This window comes from Gymnodraco acuticeps, unplaced genomic scaffold (genome assembly GCF_902827175.1).
Source record: "Gymnodraco acuticeps unplaced genomic scaffold, fGymAcu1.1, whole genome shotgun sequence".
NCBI classification, from domain to species: Eukaryota; Metazoa; Chordata; class Actinopteri; order Perciformes; family Bathydraconidae; genus Gymnodraco; species Gymnodraco acuticeps.
In genome coordinates this window covers 296,254-313,934 of record NW_022991300.1, presented here as the reverse complement: position 1 = coordinate 313,934, position 17,681 = coordinate 296,254, and the positions used below count along the sequence as shown (strand labels likewise).

General features: G+C 43.2%; 1 protein-coding gene and 1 pseudogene across 1 annotated transcript; one reads left to right on the top strand and one right to left on the bottom strand.

Moving 5' to 3' along the window:
• Positions 1-1,175: 1,175 nt before the first annotated feature.
• LOC117562397 lies at positions 1,176-2,855 on the top strand (annotated as a pseudogene).
• A 7,475-nt stretch (positions 2,856-10,330) lies between these two features.
• Positions 10,331-11,969, bottom strand: LOC117562386. Its single transcript, XM_034240218.1, has 3 exons — positions 11,859-11,969; positions 11,488-11,646; positions 10,331-11,216 (listed from the first exon to the last, which is right to left on the bottom strand). The coding sequence occupies exons 1-3, from the start codon at positions 11,894-11,896 to the stop codon at positions 10,427-10,429; spliced, it is 987 nt and encodes a 328-aa protein (XP_034096109.1). The 5' UTR covers positions 11,897-11,969; the 3' UTR covers positions 10,331-10,426.
• Between the last annotated feature and the right edge of the window lie 5,712 nt (positions 11,970-17,681).

The window sequence follows — 17,681 nt, the reverse complement described above, 5'->3', positions numbered from 1 at the left end:
TTATAAAAACTGTCTGAACACACGACACACTGCAGTGGTCTGACGGCTGCTGGTAAGTACCGTGTGTGTCTGTCCTCTAATTAGTGTTTGTTTATTGTAAGTAAGGACGTTGTTGTGTTTGAGTTTGGGTCTTAATATGCTCAATATGGGCCTAATAAGGCATTCTCTCATAATAACACTTAACCAATATGGTCTATTCTTGTGTAACAAGACATGAAACTACAAGTGTTAATTGTGTCAAAATAACAAAAAATGTGGTATTTCAGAATTCCCTATTTCAAAGTGAAGTCTTGTTCATAATAAATAAGCTATAGTTTGACTCTAATATGTTGATTAACAACTAGTTGATGATGAATATGTGCACCTTAATCTAAAGTGTTACCGAAATAACGTTGTTTTTTTGACGTTTTAAGTTCAAGAGACTTAATATGTGTAAACCATTTGTCTGTAATGGACATTTGATTGTGCACTTCACTGGCATTTGTAAACATAAAAAAAGGTTATGGCTGTGTGCACAAAAAACTCAACAAATATTTAAGTAAATATATGAATATTTTTAGAATAAGATGAATACATTTTAAAGTAATAAGATTTAGAACAGTTTAAATAAGGACCAGTGCGTCTCACATGATTTATTTTTTATGAAATGTCTTTGAGGAGCTTATAAGGCAATCACGTTTTGTATTATTATTACTATTATTAGTAGTAGTCTTAGTAGTATTATTAGAAGTATGATTATAATTATTGTAATTAGTATAAGAAGTAGTAGTTGTACTATTATTATTTTCTTAGCACAATTGTTATTGGCATATTTTCTATAATGGGCATAAGAGATATCTTTAGAATAAGTTGAACAGATCTGGGACAGAGAATCACAAATTAATTGATTAATTGTGATTTTATTTTATATTTTTTAATGTGTTTTTGAGGTTCTTAAGAGGCATACAAAAAGAAAAGTATTGTTATCATAATGTTCGCGATATGTTAGTATTTTTGTTATTGTTATTATTGTTATCACTAGTATTATTGTTGTTATATCTAATTACATTATTCATATTATTTATATTTATATTATTGCTATTATTGTTAATCATATGTATTGCATTACTAGCAGTAGTAGTAACACTTAAATGTGAATAAATGCTGTTTTCAGGAAGGATTGTCTCGTTATAATCATGAACGTCTCGTCTCTGAACTCCACCTCTCCGGGTTCTCGGAGCTTCGCCGAGGCCGTTTACAAGAACGTGATCGTGACGGTTCTCTGCATCGCCATCAATTACATCAACGGCACCCTGATACACACCTTCAGGAAGCACCAGGTGTGTGTGTGTGTGTGTGTGTGTGTGTGTGTGTGTGTGTGTGTGTTGTGTGTGTGTGTGTGTGTGTGTGTGTGTGTGTGTGTGTGTGTGTGTGTGGTGTGTGTGTGTGTGTGTGTGTGTGTGTGTGTGTGTGTGTGTGGGTGTGTGTGTGTGTGTGTGTGTGTGTGTGAGGAGATGATTTCAAACATGCTGCTCTTCTGTTCCACTAAAATAATGTATGTATTTTTGCTTTATTATTTCTATGTGTTTTACTCTTTTTTTTCCATGTTTATTTTTTCATGTTTAGATTCTGCTGTCTAGTTCACTTGCTCTTTGTGTATTTGTATATGAACGCAATATAGTATAGTGTAAAGTATAGTAACTATACTTTGAAAGCTGCTATATAAATAACATCAAAGTCAAATTATGTAATTAAACTTAATATAATTGCACCTTTTCCGTGCACATTGCCCCTTGCTCTGGCACTTATTTCTTCTACCTTTCTACTTTTAAATCCAGGCTGAAGACGTTTATAATCTCACACTGCACTGTAACTTGTATTCATGTACCTGTGTTATTCATGTTTTATTATCTTGATTTTAAATAAGTGCCATTTTATAATGTGTTTCTGCTGAACTATTTCTTAATGCTCTTAATGTCTTTCATTGTTGTAAAGCACTATGAATTGCCTTGTGTTGAAAGGGGCTTTGCTTGTTATGAGCTGTATTTAAACTTAATATCATTGCACCTTTTCAGTGCTCCTTGCTCTGACACTTATTTCCTCTCCCCTGCAGATCTTTTACTCCAACCCGCGCTACATCCTCTTCATCCACCTGGTGATGAACGACATGCTGCAGCTGACTCTCTCCACGCTGCTGCACATCATGAGCTACACCCTGAACACCTTCAGCGTCTCCTCCTGCCTCCTCCTCCTCATCCTCGCCATCATGGCCACCTTCAACACGCCTCTCAATCTGGCCGGCATGGCGGTGGAGTGCTACGTCGCTATCTGCCTCCCGCTGCACCACTGCAGGATCTGCACCGTGAGAAACACCTTCATCCTGATGAGTCTCATCTGGTTTGTCAGCTCTCTCTCCATCATGCCTGATTTCTTCCTCCTTCTGGCCACCGAGCCCCTCAGCTTCTTCACGTCCAAAGTGTTGTGCGCCAGAGACTTTGTGTTCAGAAGTTCGTACAGTTTGAAGAAGAGAGACGCGTCGCACATCGTGTGTCTAGTGCTGGTGTGGCTCACGCTGCTCTACACCTACTTCAGGATCCTGTTTGCAGCCAAAGGAGCAAAAGGGGATTCAAAGAAGGCCCGAAACACCATCTTGCTGCACGGTTTCCAGCTTCTGCTCTGCCTGCTGACCTACGTTCGGCGCATGTTGAAGGACGCGCTGGTCTTTTTACTGCCGCGAAGACACGCTGACATACGCTTCGCCTTGTACGTCTTCGTGCATATAATCCCTCGCTTTGTGAGCCCCATTGTGTACGGACTGAGAGACCAGAACTTCAGGAAGTACATGAGGAGATACCTGCTGTGTCGAGTCATCATGAGGAAAAACCACCTGGAGAACAACGCCGTGTCGGACATGAAGCCTGCAGTCTCTTAGAAAACACATTTATACCAGGAGACAAAACCATAGTCTCACTTTTACTTTGTTTATTTGGTATGAATACTACATATAAAGTCAAATAAAGGCTAAAGGTCAAGTATTTAGCTACATTTTCTCATTGAAGTATGGTTGCAGTCGAATAGTCAAAAAATCAACCCCTATCGTCTATTCCTATCATCTATTCCTATCGTCTATTCCTATCGTCTATTCCTTGACCTCTGTGTGAAACGTCACAGGGTTAAGGGATAGTGGATAGGAGGATTTAGGAGAAGAGACTGCGGTGCTTTGAGAATCCGACTGCACTATCAACTTATTTATGATGCGCCAGTGGACGTCATTAATGTGCGTCTGCTGTGGGGAAACAGTTTTCTATACAGCGGAGTGAGTGGACTACATGGGTGTTTAATAAGAACGGCGGACGCATTTAGATACTTTGCACCACGCTCTTATGGTGTTGTTTTATGCTTTATGAACGTGGACAAGCAACACGTTCTCACTCCCAACCCGTCACATGTTGACGGTCGGTCAGGGCCCCTCCCCGTCACCCTATTACGCACAGGGCACCCCTTGAGCGTCAGTTTTGAATGGGCAGGGCGTCCCATAGACCTTCATAGACCTCCCATAGCGTTGATAATAGATGCCATGAGAACGCTCCCCGCTGCATCGAAATTTAACGAGCGCATTCCGTTCTCAGCTGAAGCGTATGGCGCGAGAAGTCATTGCAACACATTATGCTCTTTATATATAGTTTATAAAAAATGACAAAATTGTAATTTTCATACTCTGTGATAGGCAACCTTGCAACCTTATCACGGCAAGACGTGAACATGTGACGATTTACCATGCTGGGAGACGTGAAGATGTCACGATTTCGTCCCTTCAAACGTGACAGTTGCACGGTATTGTTAACATGGCCCAACCAGTGGAGAAATACCCGGAAATGCCAAGCAAATGCTCCCCGACGGTCGGTTGTTATTGTCAATATTAATATAATAATAATTTATTTTTTAATAGTCATACTCGATTTTGCCGATTTTCTTGTTGCCCCAGCTGGTCGACATCCTCTTTGAGCAGAAACAAAGGCTACATTAATGTATTAAATCGATGTTAATCCGTGCGTGTGGATGTGGAATTAATGGATGTGACGTTGTGCGATTGCGTTGCCAGGCAACAGCTTGGGTTCATGTTGATTTACAAACTCTTCAACTACAACACTAGTTATATGTAAATACTAGGGCCGAGACTTTAACGCGTTAATTAAGATTAATTAATTACACAAAAATTAACGCGTTAAATAAATTAACGCATTTTAATCGCACTTATTTTTGCACCGCGGAACGTTTCTCACTGGATGAGTTTCAGGCCTACCGATTATACTGGAGCACCAACTAACGTTCATGACTTCAGACAACAACAAACCACAGTGAACAACAGTGGGAAATGTTGTTTAAAAAAACGGACGGATGGAAGCGTCGATAAGAGCACGGTTGTGTGCAAATTATGCAAAAAGGAATTCGCATATCACCGCAGCACATCAAGCCTCAAGTATCACCTCAATGCAAAACATATAGCAGCTAGCGTGGAAGCTAGCCTCTTTTATCGCGTTCACACCAAAAAGAGCCGGTACTCAAATTAGTTAATGAGAACCTTTTTACCCCCACGAAAGTCCCTGCTAGAGAGCAGAGAGCTGCTAGAGAGCAGGGACTTTCGTGCGGCTCTCTTGTGAGAAAAGAGCTATATGACTGATTGGCTGGGCGGATTGCAAACCACGCCCCGTAAAACTCCCAAAAAGTTTTGTGAAGCTGCCATTTTATTATCCTCGCATTAGCATTATTAGCATTAGCCCAGCGCAGAAACGCAGAGAGACTAACTTATGGCAACACAAAATAAAACATGGGAGCGGTGGAGATGAGGAGGTGTCAGCGTTCTTGCGATTTACTGGGACTCCCAGCAGCTTCTACTGAAGCCAGTCCCCAACTCCGGGGACTTCCGGCCGGGGACTTTGGGCGGCAGTATACGCCGTGAAGTGGTTTGCGGCCTGCCAGTAAACCCAAAGCAGAAGAAGAAGAAGTGACGTCAGCGGCTTCATTTGCCTAATCCACCCCCAGGTTCAAAGAGTTCTCATGAACCTTTGTGGGAAAAGTACTGCGGTGTGAATGCGCCTAATGGTATACTAAAATCCATGTGAAAAAAATTGCTTCTCACTGTTCTCAGGTCAAATATTTATATGTGATTAAAAATGCGATTAATTAATTACAAAGCCTCTAATTAATTAGATTAATTTTTTTAATCGAGTCCCGGCCCTAGTAAATACATTTTAGAAGGCCTCACGAAATACTTTAATGTAAATTAAAATTTAAATGTGAAGGAATATGTGTATAACAAAATACATCCGTCATAAACAATACCGGAAACAGACGTAGGCAAGATCCTCAGCTCTGTGATTGGATGTTTTAGCCACAATGTACATTGGGATATGGTGTTTATGCAACACATTCTCACTCCCAACTCGGCCTATGTTGACGTTATGTCAGGGTCCCTGTCGTCACTTTCCAACGCAAGGGTGGGCCCTTTAGCGGAAGTCATCACATAACGGCATTGTAATACACGGTTCGGCTGCATTAAATATTACACATCTGCCGTAGTTATTTATTTATAGAGTCCTGGATGGATATCCTCGTGGATTCATCTTCCTATTATACACACATGCATTTCCAAACATTTGGACTACCTATGTTGCAAATGTATTCTCTCTTCGATTTACACATGGCATCTATTGCACGTCTGTCCGTCCTGGGAGAGGGATCCCTCCTCTGTTGCTCTCCCTGAGGTTTCTCCCATTTTTCCCTTTAAACTGTGGGTTTTCTCCGGAAGTTTTTCCTTGTACGATGTGAGGCTCTAAGGACAGAGGATGTGGTATTGTCATACTGATATTCTGTACAAACTGTGAAGTCCACTAAGACAAATGTAACATTTGTGATATTGGGCTATATCAATAAACATTGATTGATTGATAGAGCCCTGATGAGAAGACTTCTGGACAAACAGGAAGCACTGCCGCCAAAACTGAATATGTGACGTGGATCATAAATATATCAGCAATTAAACAACATCTTCAATTTCTCTTGACAATATACGTCTCCTTGCAGTATCAATACTAATTCGGCTGACTTTTATATTTGATCCAATTGGTAGATAGGCTATATTTACGCCATAACGGTGCACAGCTGATAGAAAGGGACACCTAGTGGTTAAAGCACGTTATTGAATTGTATTATTTGTATTATTAGATATTAATAGAAGACACAGACAGACTTTATTTAAACATTAAAGGATACTTTAGGTTAAGGTCTTCTTTTGAATAAGAAAAAAGCTTATCTACAGATAAACATTAAGCCTGACAAAGTACTAATATATTGCTTTCCTGCAATGTTAACTACTGTATGCTTAAGCACTTATTTTAACTGATATTATACATATGTATTATACTCTTATAAGATGTATGTAGATAGTATCAGGAATGTGCAGAATACGACAGTTTAATGGTGGAGGTATACACACATATTGATAGATGTCTTGTAATGCACTGTTGAGGAACCTGCGACCCAAGTTTTTAATCTCCGACCTTGTCAGGTATTGAACATTCAATAAATAAAGAACACAGAATTATTAAATATAAAACACAGAATTTGTGTGATTATACTAAATGATTTACAAGTAAACACCACTGCATATTTACAAATGTTACACATGCTGCTGTAACGAAATGTTTTCCAATTTGGGATCAATAAAGTATATATTATCTTAAGATGATCAATGGCTACTGCCATATTTGCAAAATGTTCCTCTGAACCTTGACAAATGCATGTTTCAGGCTTAACAATTAACAACAGGAGGGGTCACAGACATAAGACCAGCTGTTAAATAAAGCTCTTCTGACCTTAGCTGTCATCTGGCTGCCCATTATGGACACAAGCCATTTTCACCCATTTATTAATTATATGTTTTACATTTGAGTGTTTCCTATCCCCTAAACCTCCAGGGATGTACACAGTTTAATACTGGCAACCTCTCTAAAGTAACTACTATGAGCTGCTCCGACCCTCGGTCCTGATGGACTCCAAAAGTCCGACATTATACAATCAAACAAATAAATAAACGGAAGGATAATTGTGTCTTATTGTTGAGTAAATAAAAGTGTGTGGTTTAGAAAATAATACAAAATTAGAAGGAAAAAAACGATGAAACAATACAGATTTCAGTTTTCTAAGCCCATACTCTCCCCCTAACTGACGACAACAAAAGTCAGACATTATTCAATTAAAATAAAGAAGTAAACACAATAAGTGTGGCTTGATATTGAGTTAGAAAAAGGTTGACAAACGCTGTGAGAATGGATTTGCGGAGAGCATTTCGCCGCGATCCCAACTCGTCTATTACCAACGTTCAGGGAGCTCTATGCAAGTCAATGGGACTGCCTGAAAGCTGAAACTCTGTGCTAAAGCCCCCCCCCCCCTTGCGTTGGAAAGTGACGACAGGGACCCTGACATAACGTCAACATAGGCCGAGTTGGGAGTGAGAATATGTTGCATAAACACCATATCCCAATGTGCATTGCGGCTAAAACATCCAATCACCGAGCTGAGGACCTTGCCTACGTCTGTTTCCGGTATTGTTTATGACGGATGTATTTTGTTGTACACATATTCCTTCACATTTACATTTTGATTTACATTAAAGTATTTCGTGAGGCCTTCTAAAATGTTTTTAAATATAACTAGGGTTGTAGTTGAAGAGTTTGTAAATTAACATGAACCGAAGCTGTTGCCTGGCAACGCAATCGCACAACGTCACATCCATTAATTCCACAACCACACACATGGATTAACATTGATTTAATACATTAATGTAGCCTTTGTTTCTGCTCAAAGAGGTGTCAACCAGCTGGGGCAACAAGAACATCGGCGAAATCGAGTGTGACTATTAAAAAATAAATCATTATTATATTAATATTGACAATAACAACCGGTAGAGCATTTGCTTGGCATTTCTGGGTATTTCTCCACTGGTTGGGCCATGTTAACAATACTGTGTAACTGTATGAAAATTACAATTTTGTCATTTTTTATAAACTATAATGTGTTGCAATGACGTCTCGCACCATACGCTTCAGCTGAGAACGGAATGCGCTCGTTGAATTTCGATGCAGCAGGGAGGGTTCTCATGGCGTCTATTATCAATGCTATGGGAGGTCTATCAAATCAAATCAAATCAAGTTTTATTTATATAGCACATTTATAAACTATTTTTGGTCGAGCCAAAGTGCTGTACATATAATAAAAATACCCTACAATAGAGTCATTGAACAGTCTATGAAGGTCTATGGGATGCCCTGCTCGTTGAAAACTGCCGTTCAAGGGGTACCCTGTGCGTAATAGAGTGACGGGCAGGGAGTGAGAACGTGTTGGGACAAGAGAGAAACATTATCTTTGTCACGATCTGTCTGTGTTGTTGTTTTGTCTTGTCTTTTTCTATCTTTGGGTTTCCTGTTTTATTTTGTAAATTGTTCACCCCCGTTTCCTGCCTGTTGCTTTCTGTCTGTTTTCCCTCCCTGATTACCCGATTGTGTTCACCTGGTGCCTCTGTGTTTTCTCCTCCCTCCTCACCTGTGTCTTGTTTGTGTGATTAGTCTTGTGTGTATTTAAGTTTTGGTTTTTCTGTCTGTCTTTGTCGGTTCGTCATTTGTATGTGACTGTATTCACCGGTGAGTGTTCTGTCTGTCCAAGTTCTATTAAAAGTATATCAGTTTAATCTGCATTTGGGTCCTGCTTCCTTCGCTCTACCGTGACAGAACGAACCGACCAAGAAATGGACCCAGCAGATGATCCATTTGAGGTGGAACTACAACATTTTTCCTTTTATTTGGCTTGCTGCTATGATTGGTGGAAGGGAGCGTCCAGTGTTCGGCAGAGGGAGGCCGCTCTGGTAGAGGCGCACCGGTTGGCTATGGAGAAACCAGACTTGGTGAAGTTCTTACCTGGCTGGATTTTGGACTTCCTCTGGGTGTGTGATTTCCAGCCTGCTGAATACAAACATCTCTGTGTGTTCCGTCTGGAGTCAACCAGTGCTTCTGCCCCAGTTCCTGCTCCTGTCCAGGAGTCGTTTTCTGGAACTCGTCTGGCTTTTGGAGGTCCACGGAGCCTTCAGGCGGCTTCTAGGAGAAGGAGTCGCAAGTCCAGGCTAGCAGCCCGAGCCCCAAGAGCCATGATTCCGGTCCCAGTTCTGGCCCCAGCGGCCATGGTTCTGGCCCCAGCGGCCATGGTTCCAGACCCAGCTCTTGCCCCAGCTGCCATTGTCCCATCTCAAGTTCCTTCTCTAGTCCCTTCTCTAGTCCCTTCTCAAGTCCCTTCTCTAGTCCCTTCCCAAGTCCTTCCTCAGGTCACTTCTCAAGTCTCTCCTCTAGTCCCATCTCTAGTCCCATCTCCAGTCCCTCCTTTAGTCCCTTCCCTATAGGCCATAAGGTGAACCCTGTTATCGTTTCAACCCGCTCCACAGAAGTGAAACTACACAATCTTTAGTTCATAAAAAAGAACGAGTCATGCTTATCCACCAAAAAAAATATCGTCGCTAAAATTCCTGCCAATTCTTCTAGGCACGTAATTATTGGCTGAACTAGTCCCTTCGAAGCGTAATAATATCTTGGTCCAAAGTCGTGCCACGGTTCGTCACGTGATCGTGCTACACCAATTGGGTAGCTGCATATTGTCAACAGAAGTGAAAGATGGCGGCCGCCATGGTTACGCTAAACCAGACCAAATGGATTCTAAACAGTGCTGTATGCTTGTTTTATGTCATGTTTTGTCATATGTCTTAATACATCACTAAGTCCGAGGTATTTGCGTTATATACGCGGTATTTGTGAGAGGTTTTACTATCTGGGAACAGAGTTGACCATCGAATCAACATTGACTAGCAGCGTTTATCAGCCAACTCCAGCTACAAACAATTTCCCCACGGGGATTAATAAAGTATATCAAACTCATATTTATCAAACTATCATTCCTGGACTGCCATGTTCACATCGCTAGGTTCATTGGGATTATTCCATTAGACTGAGGACTTTTTGTCTGTCTGTTGTTACCCTGTACACGTTAAATGCACTCTTAAAATAAACATGACTTGATTTCTGCGTCCAAGAAGAAGGTTAACTTGTTACGTTAAGTAATTTAGATCAATAAAATGCAGTACTTCCAGGCTGAAGACTTTTCTTTTTGTTGCTGCTTTTAATTGAACTATTCATATCTTAGACTGCACTGTAACTTTTATCCATGTATTTTTTCTTTTAATGTTTCTTTTATTAGCTTTTCTTTTGAATGACTGATTTTAAATGCCATTTTCTTAATGTCTTTAATTTTTTGTAAAACACTTTGAATTGCCTTGTGTTGAAAAGTGCTATATAAATAAACTTGCCTTGCCTTACTTATACCAATGTCCATTGATTCATTTATTTACTCATTCATCCCTCCACAAATGAAAACAACACTGATGAACCATAAAAACGAGATTTATTACAAAGTCAATGTTATCCCACACAAGTGTTGTGGGTGTCCGCTTTGAGAATCCCTTCGGTATTTTGTCTCTGCCTTCTACTAGTGTCAGTTGGGCAAGGCTAGTGTCTAGACTCAAAACTGTGTCCCATGATGCACAATGTCCCAGTCTGTTAAGCAGTGATACAATGCGTGATGATCCAGTTAAATGTCGAACAGTTAAACCTAAAGCCAAGGACTTGGGTGTCTGCTTGCGGCCCTTGGAAGCAAGGTACACAATGTCTTGACAAACAGACAACACTTTCAAATGTACGTCATCATCAATGTTGACATAATGATCCAGTGTTGGCTCCTCAGTGGAACCTATAATCCAGCTGAGCAGATTGTATAGTCCAATGGGGACAACAGTTTGAGATTCAGTGACATTTAGATTTTCAGAAGTGGGAGGCCATGGGCATGACATGCCAGGAGTGTCACTAAGCAGTCTTTTCAAAAACAACGCTGCTGTATACAGTGTCCTTGTGTCCTCATGTGTTGTTTGGCACTTTGTTCTCCCTGTTTCATTGTCGCTGTCTGTCTGGCTCAATTCACTGGACTGTGTTGTTTCCGTACCGGATGGATCTGGTAGCATGTCCACGAGTGCATCCTTTGACAGAGTCTCAGCAAAAACCAGTTCGCAGACGTTGCGCTTGGTGGGCATGTGAAACGCTAGCTGAGGGAAATCTTGAGCCAGCCTCTTCTTCAACAGATCCTGTCTGTAACACAACAAAACAGTGACAATTACGAGTCACAGGAGTACCATCAAAAGCAGAGTGGTGGAGGTGATACAAGACATTACAGACTAGAACCTATCTGCCATACAGCACATTTAACACCAAAGAAGCCAAATAAAGGCCCACATCATCACAAACAACACTACACACTACACATCATGGGGGTTTCTCCAAACAGGCCTGTCATACACATTTTGTTTAAAGCTGGCCTTGCACATGATAAATAATAAGACTTGTATTACATTGCAGTTACCTGTAGTTTGAAGCATCAACACCTTCGTTTGCTTTCACCATGTCAATGAAGGCCTGCCTCAGCTGGCCCATTCTAAGCACCTCATTGTTGACAAGCAGCCTCTGGCGGATGATCCTCTCACAGAACAGCTTGTAACTGGCATCAAACATTGCCTCATCCCTACAACACATGAATGAGAAGTAAATAAATGGATAAATGAATAAGTGTTGTGATTGTGTGCACATATAACAGAAGGAAATTGGATGTTTACTTATAATGTTAAGTATGTGTATGTGTATATATATATATATATAGCCATCGCCGACACACACCTGGACTTCAGTCTGGTGGTAGTGCAAATAGGTAAAGCAATCCAAGGAGAAATAACTTACTGTTCTGTCTCTGGTTTGTCAGGTCTCAGCAAAAACATGGTGTACTGACTGTAACAGCTTTTGTGGTACCGCACCTCCAGAGCCACACAGTCTTTGTCTTTTATATGTAAAAGAACACTTTGGTCATCTTTCTTCTCAGCAGCTTTCTGCAATTTGCCTAAACGGAAAAAAAGGACAACTCAATGAGTTTGTTGACGTATCTCTCACACATAATTGTACCTTTCAGTTATTCAACCACAGAGAATGTGTGTGTGTGTGTGTGTGTGTGTGTGTGGTGTGTGTGTAGTGTGTGTGTGGTGTGTGGGTGGGGGAGGGGGTTTGCTTACCTGCTTTTAATGTTTCAGCCTTACACAGTTGATCCCTTTGTCGCTTGCCTGCTTTGATGATCATTTTCTCCTTCATCTTGCATATAATGCACAGGGCAGGAAGGACGGGGCCAGAGCCTGCGATTGGCAGGCCTGACCTTGATCGTAGCTTCTCTGTTTGGCTTCGGTACGTGCTGCGAGACGTCGATGGGATGGGCTCGACCTCAAGGTCCTCCCTAACGTCTTGATCTCCCTCACGTGCGAGCCGTCTTTCCACCTTCGTCATGGCCTTTGTGTCGGTAAACCTTCTGTAGCATGTGTGGTGGAAGCCAGCGTCCTCAGGAATATCTTCGAACTCGAAATCAAGACAGTGCTTGTGGTTTTCAGCCACCACGTTCCGAGAGTCTCCCTTCAAGCCGAGCGACCGTTGTAAGCTTGTCCTGTACGTATTCCATCTTGTATTGGTAAAACAATCAACCTTTTCGTGCTTCACAGACGTAATATGCATGTAACAATGTTTGTGTGTTGACAATTTTGACTTTTTGAGACTTTCTGGTGCGTTTTCCTCGTCTCCGCTACTCGATGAAACCATGGTGGCCGCCATCTTTCACTTCTGTTGACAATATGCAGCTACCCAATTGGTGTAGCACGATCACGTGATGAACCGTGGCACGACTTTGGACCAAGATATTATTACGCTTCGAAGGGAATAGTTCAGCCAATAATTACGTGCCTAGAAGAATTGGCAGGAATTTTAGCGACGAAATTTTTTTTGGTGGATAAGCATGAATCGTTCTTTTTTATGAACTAAAGATTGTGTAGTTTCACTTCTGTGGAGCGGGATTTCTTTTCTAAAGGACTTTTCGAGGTTCACCTTGCGGCCTACTAGTCCCTTCTCAAATCCCAACTCTAGTCCCATCTCAAGTTCCCTCTCGAGTCCCCTCTCGAGTTCCCTCTCCAGTCCCTACTGAAGTGCCGTTGGAGGTTCCGGCTTCAGTACCGGCCCACACAGCAATGATCCAGGCTTCAGCTCCGGACTTTACAGCCATGTTTCCGGCTCCAGAACCGGACCTTACAGCCATGTTTCCGGCTTCAGAACCGGACCTTACAGCCATGATTCCGGCTCCAGAGCCGGCCCATTCAGCCATGTTTCCGGCTCCAGAACAGGACCTTACAGCCATGTTTCCGGCTCCAGAACCGGACCTTACAGCCATGATTCTGGCTTCAATTCCGACCCCCGCAGCCATGGTTCCGGCCCCAGCAGCCATGGTTCCGGCTTCAGTACCGTCCCCGGAAGCCATGGGCTCGACTCCAGTTTCGGCTACAGGGCTGGCTCCTCAGCCGACGCCAGCTCCCCGAGGCTTGTCGGCGTACCGGCCGACTCCAGCACCTCGTCTTCTGCTGGCTCCCCAGCCGACGCCAGCTCCCCGAGTCTTGTCGGCGTACCGGCCGACTCCAGCACCTCGTCTCCTGCTGGCTCCCCAGACGACGCCAGCTCCTTGTCCTGTCCCGTTGGAGGTCCCGCCGACTACTCTCCTGCCGGGGGTCCTGCCAACCCTTTGTCCTGTGTCGTTGGAGGCCCCGCCGACTACTCTCCTGCCGGGGGTCCTGCCAACCCTTTGTCCTGTGCTGTTGGAGGCCCCGCCGACTACTCTCCTGCCGGGGATCCTGCCAACCCTTTGTCCTGTCTCGTTGGAGGTCCCGCCGTCTACTCTCCTGCCGGGGGTCCTGCCAATCCTTTGTCCTATGCCGTTGGAGGCCCCGCCGACTACTCTCCTGCCGGGGGTCCTGCCAACCCTTTGTCCTGTGCCGTTGGAGGCCCCGCCGACTACTCTCCTGCCGGGGGTCCTGCCAATCCTATGTCCTGTGCCGTTGGAGGCCCCGCCGACTACTCTCCTGCCGGGGGTCCTGCCACCCCTTTGTCCTGTGCCGTTGGAGGGCCCGCCGACTACTCTCCTGCCGGGGGTCCTGCCAACCCTTTGTCCTGTCTCGTTGGAGGTCCCGCCGTCTACTCTCCTGCCGGGGGTCCTGCCAATCCTATGTACTGTGCCGTTGGAGGTCCCGCCGTCTACTCTCCTGCCGGGGGTCCTGCCAATCCTATGTACTGTGCCGTTGGAGGCCCCGCCGACTGCTCTCCTGCCGGGGATCCTGCAAATCCCGTGTCCTGGTCCTCTTCCGTGGGGGATCCTGCCGAGGCCTGTCCCACCAGCTCCGACACCGGGTCCTGCCCGGTCTCCGGCACTGTCCCGTCAGCGCCTTCCTGCCCGGCCTCCGGAGCTCTCTGGTCTTCGCCCTCGAGCCCGGCCCCCTGACTCTTCCGGCCGCGGTCCTGGCCCTCATGCTCGGCCCCCTGACTTTTCCGGCCGCAGTCCTCGCCCTCATGCTCGGCCCCCTGAGTTCGCCCGCGGTGGCCTTCGCCCCTCCATAACCCCCATTTTGGACTCTGCCTTGCCCCCGGGCCGTCCGCCCGAGACCCCTTCCTGGTCCTCTGCCTTGCCCCCGGGCCGTCCGCCCGAGACCCCTTCCTGGTCCTCTGCCTTACCCCCGGGCCGTCCGCCCGAGACCCCTTCCTGGTCCTCTGCCTTGCCCCCGGGCCGTCCGCCCGAGACCCCTTCCTGGTCCTCTGCCTTGCTCCCGGGCCGTCCGCCCGAGACCCCTTCCTGGTCCTCTGCCGTGCCCCTGGGCTGTCAGCCCAAGCCCGTCCTCCAGACCCCCTCCACCCACCCTGGTGGCTTAGTGATGCTCTGAGGAAAGATCAGGCTGAATTCACAATGGGCATTAATGGAGACACGTTGAACGTTTTTGTCACTTTATGCCCTCAAGAGGCATTTTGTTTAATAATTGTGCTTGATTATGTTTTATGTTTCAATGTAGGAGAGGTTTTCCAACGTTTTTCATGAAAAATTATGTCCAAGGAGTGTAGGGTTTGGGAGTTATGGCAGGTTGAAGAAAAAATGAAAGGCGAATTTCAAGCTCTGCTCCACTCTAGCTGTGACCAGGGCCGTATCCAGGATTTCCTAAATACCGAGGTCCAAACATGCTAAGGGGGTTCGGGGGATACCCCCCGAGATTTTTGGGATTTTCATGATCTAGTTAGGTGCTTTTTCAGTTCTGTGGGGGGTCACACATTGGATAATATATTGATTTCAAACCATGTCAGTGGGCTGACAATGTCAGCATCAATTATTTTGAAAGTGTAATGCATAAGAATCAGTTGATTGTTACTATTAATGATCTGGACATGCAGAAGAGGCTAAAATGATCACAACTCATTGTCAACATTCATTTTCCATGTCCCTCTCCTTTCCATAACCTGCAGCCTCTCTTCCATCATCTTTAGTCTCTCTGTCTTCTTCCTGTTCTTTACTCTCTCTGTCCTCTACTCTTTCTCTTTGTTCAATCTCTCCCTCGTTGTTCACTGTTTGCTCCTCCTCACTTGTCGCTCCTGCCAGTGAATTAAAAGCAATTCAGCCATTTAGTTCATTTAACTTGTTTGTTTGCATTCTTTTTTTATTTAAATCTGTTTTGTTTGATTCTCAAAAGAGAACAAAGATGTAAGCAAATTGTGTTTTATACAATTGTATGTTATTATGACATCATAACTGCAATATATGTATGTTTTAAAATTATGCCTATTGTAAATGAAGACTATTGTTATAGATACATAGATAGATAGATGGGCTTATTAAGCCTACATTATTTTGTGTGACTCCAGTTCCTCCCTGACTTCCATCACTTTCTCTCTCTCTATTTCTCTCTGCCACTCCTGTCTCTTCCTTACCAAAGCTGAGCTTCGACTGACGTAGTCTTTTCATTATATCTGAGTCAGTGTAAAAAGAAAACAATACAATGTTATATCTTCAATGTTTTACTCAAATTGAAATGAAAGAAAAGCATTACAACGTTAGTTAAAAGGTAATCCTTCTGACATTGGATGAACGTAATTAACTGTAGCTCTCTAGCTAGTTTATTCACGCAATTTAAACCAAAGTATAGCCTATAGCTGCAATATCAGTTAGTGTGCATGTTGTCGGACGTCCACTGACTAACGTACAGCGTTCACACAGGATCTGCTGGTCATATGATGTCCTGTTGAGCAGAAACACAAGCAGCCCGCTGGACTCAGATCTCTAGATACTTCATCACTCCTTCGCTGCTCCGGTACAAGTCCGGGCTGCGGAGGTTTGTTGATACATGTCGTCTTCTTCTGTTTGCTTTGATCGAGGCTACGTAGTTATGTAGTTATGTCAGTAAATGGAAGTACTACAAAGAACCCCGTTTAGTGCAATTATTTCACAAGTTTTGTTATACACAGCTTGGAAAATATTACCGAGGACCGGACCTCGGTGACCTCAATGGTAGATACGGCCATGGCTGTGACATCACGCACTCTAGCCTTAACGAGCTGCGCAATACACACTAATGTTAAAATCTGAAGAAGGCCTCTTTACCAAGCTCCAAACTAAGTTAAATATCTCAGAAAGAGTCAAATATATCACAAATCTAAAGAACAAGTTTAATAGCTGCATGTCTTGTGGCCATTTTAAAAGTTGGAATGAAGTCTCTAGCGGAATGTATGTGGAAGGAGTAGCATTCGGCGCACGGTGTATGTCAAAGAGGATTTGAAGGTTCCTCCCATTGAGTTACATGTTAAAAAAGAGTTTAAAAAGCTGAATATTTCAAAAAGTATAAAATATTTTGAAAAAGTTTAAAGTTTCCCATCATGTGCTGAAAAGCCTGAATATTTTGATTTTGAATGGTTTCTGTAGCTGAAAGTATGCTGAAGTTATTGAGAGCCAAACTTTTTGTTGAAATAATAATAATAAGAAGAAGAAAAAGGTGCGGAAGAATAAAGATTTGAAGAACTATAGTGGAATGCTGTTGCACAGAATTTGCATTAAATATGAACCTGAAAATGTGCATAAAAAGGACCTAAAAGCATGAATCTGTTAGTAAAATCACACGTTTTTGACATCTTCCCTGTATTCTGTCTAATCCATATTACTTCCAATTCATTTATATTTGTTCACAGTCATTTGTCATGTACTCTCCTCTTTTTGTTGCATATTTATAATTCTTGTTCAAATATTTCTCATATACAAGTGAATATCTGGGTTTGGACTGACAATGTATCATTCAATTGAATATAATAAATGTCACTGTTTCCAGGTATTTTCTTCATTCCTCTTTATAACAATAAAAAAAAACAATATCACTGCTGCAGAGGGTGTTTCCGCATACAAGAGAACAAACATTTTGTAAGGGGGATTAAATATGACAACAGTCATTCAAAGCTTCATCAAAAGACCCTCAGAGGAAGCTTTGAATGTTGAAAAATATGTTTTTTAACTGCACAAAGAGCTGTGGTAAGCAAATTCTGGCTCCATCCCCGTACCAAAGACACATTCACACACACACACACACACACACACACACACACACACACACACACACACACACACACACACACACGCACACACACACACACGCAACACACACGCACACACACAGCACACAG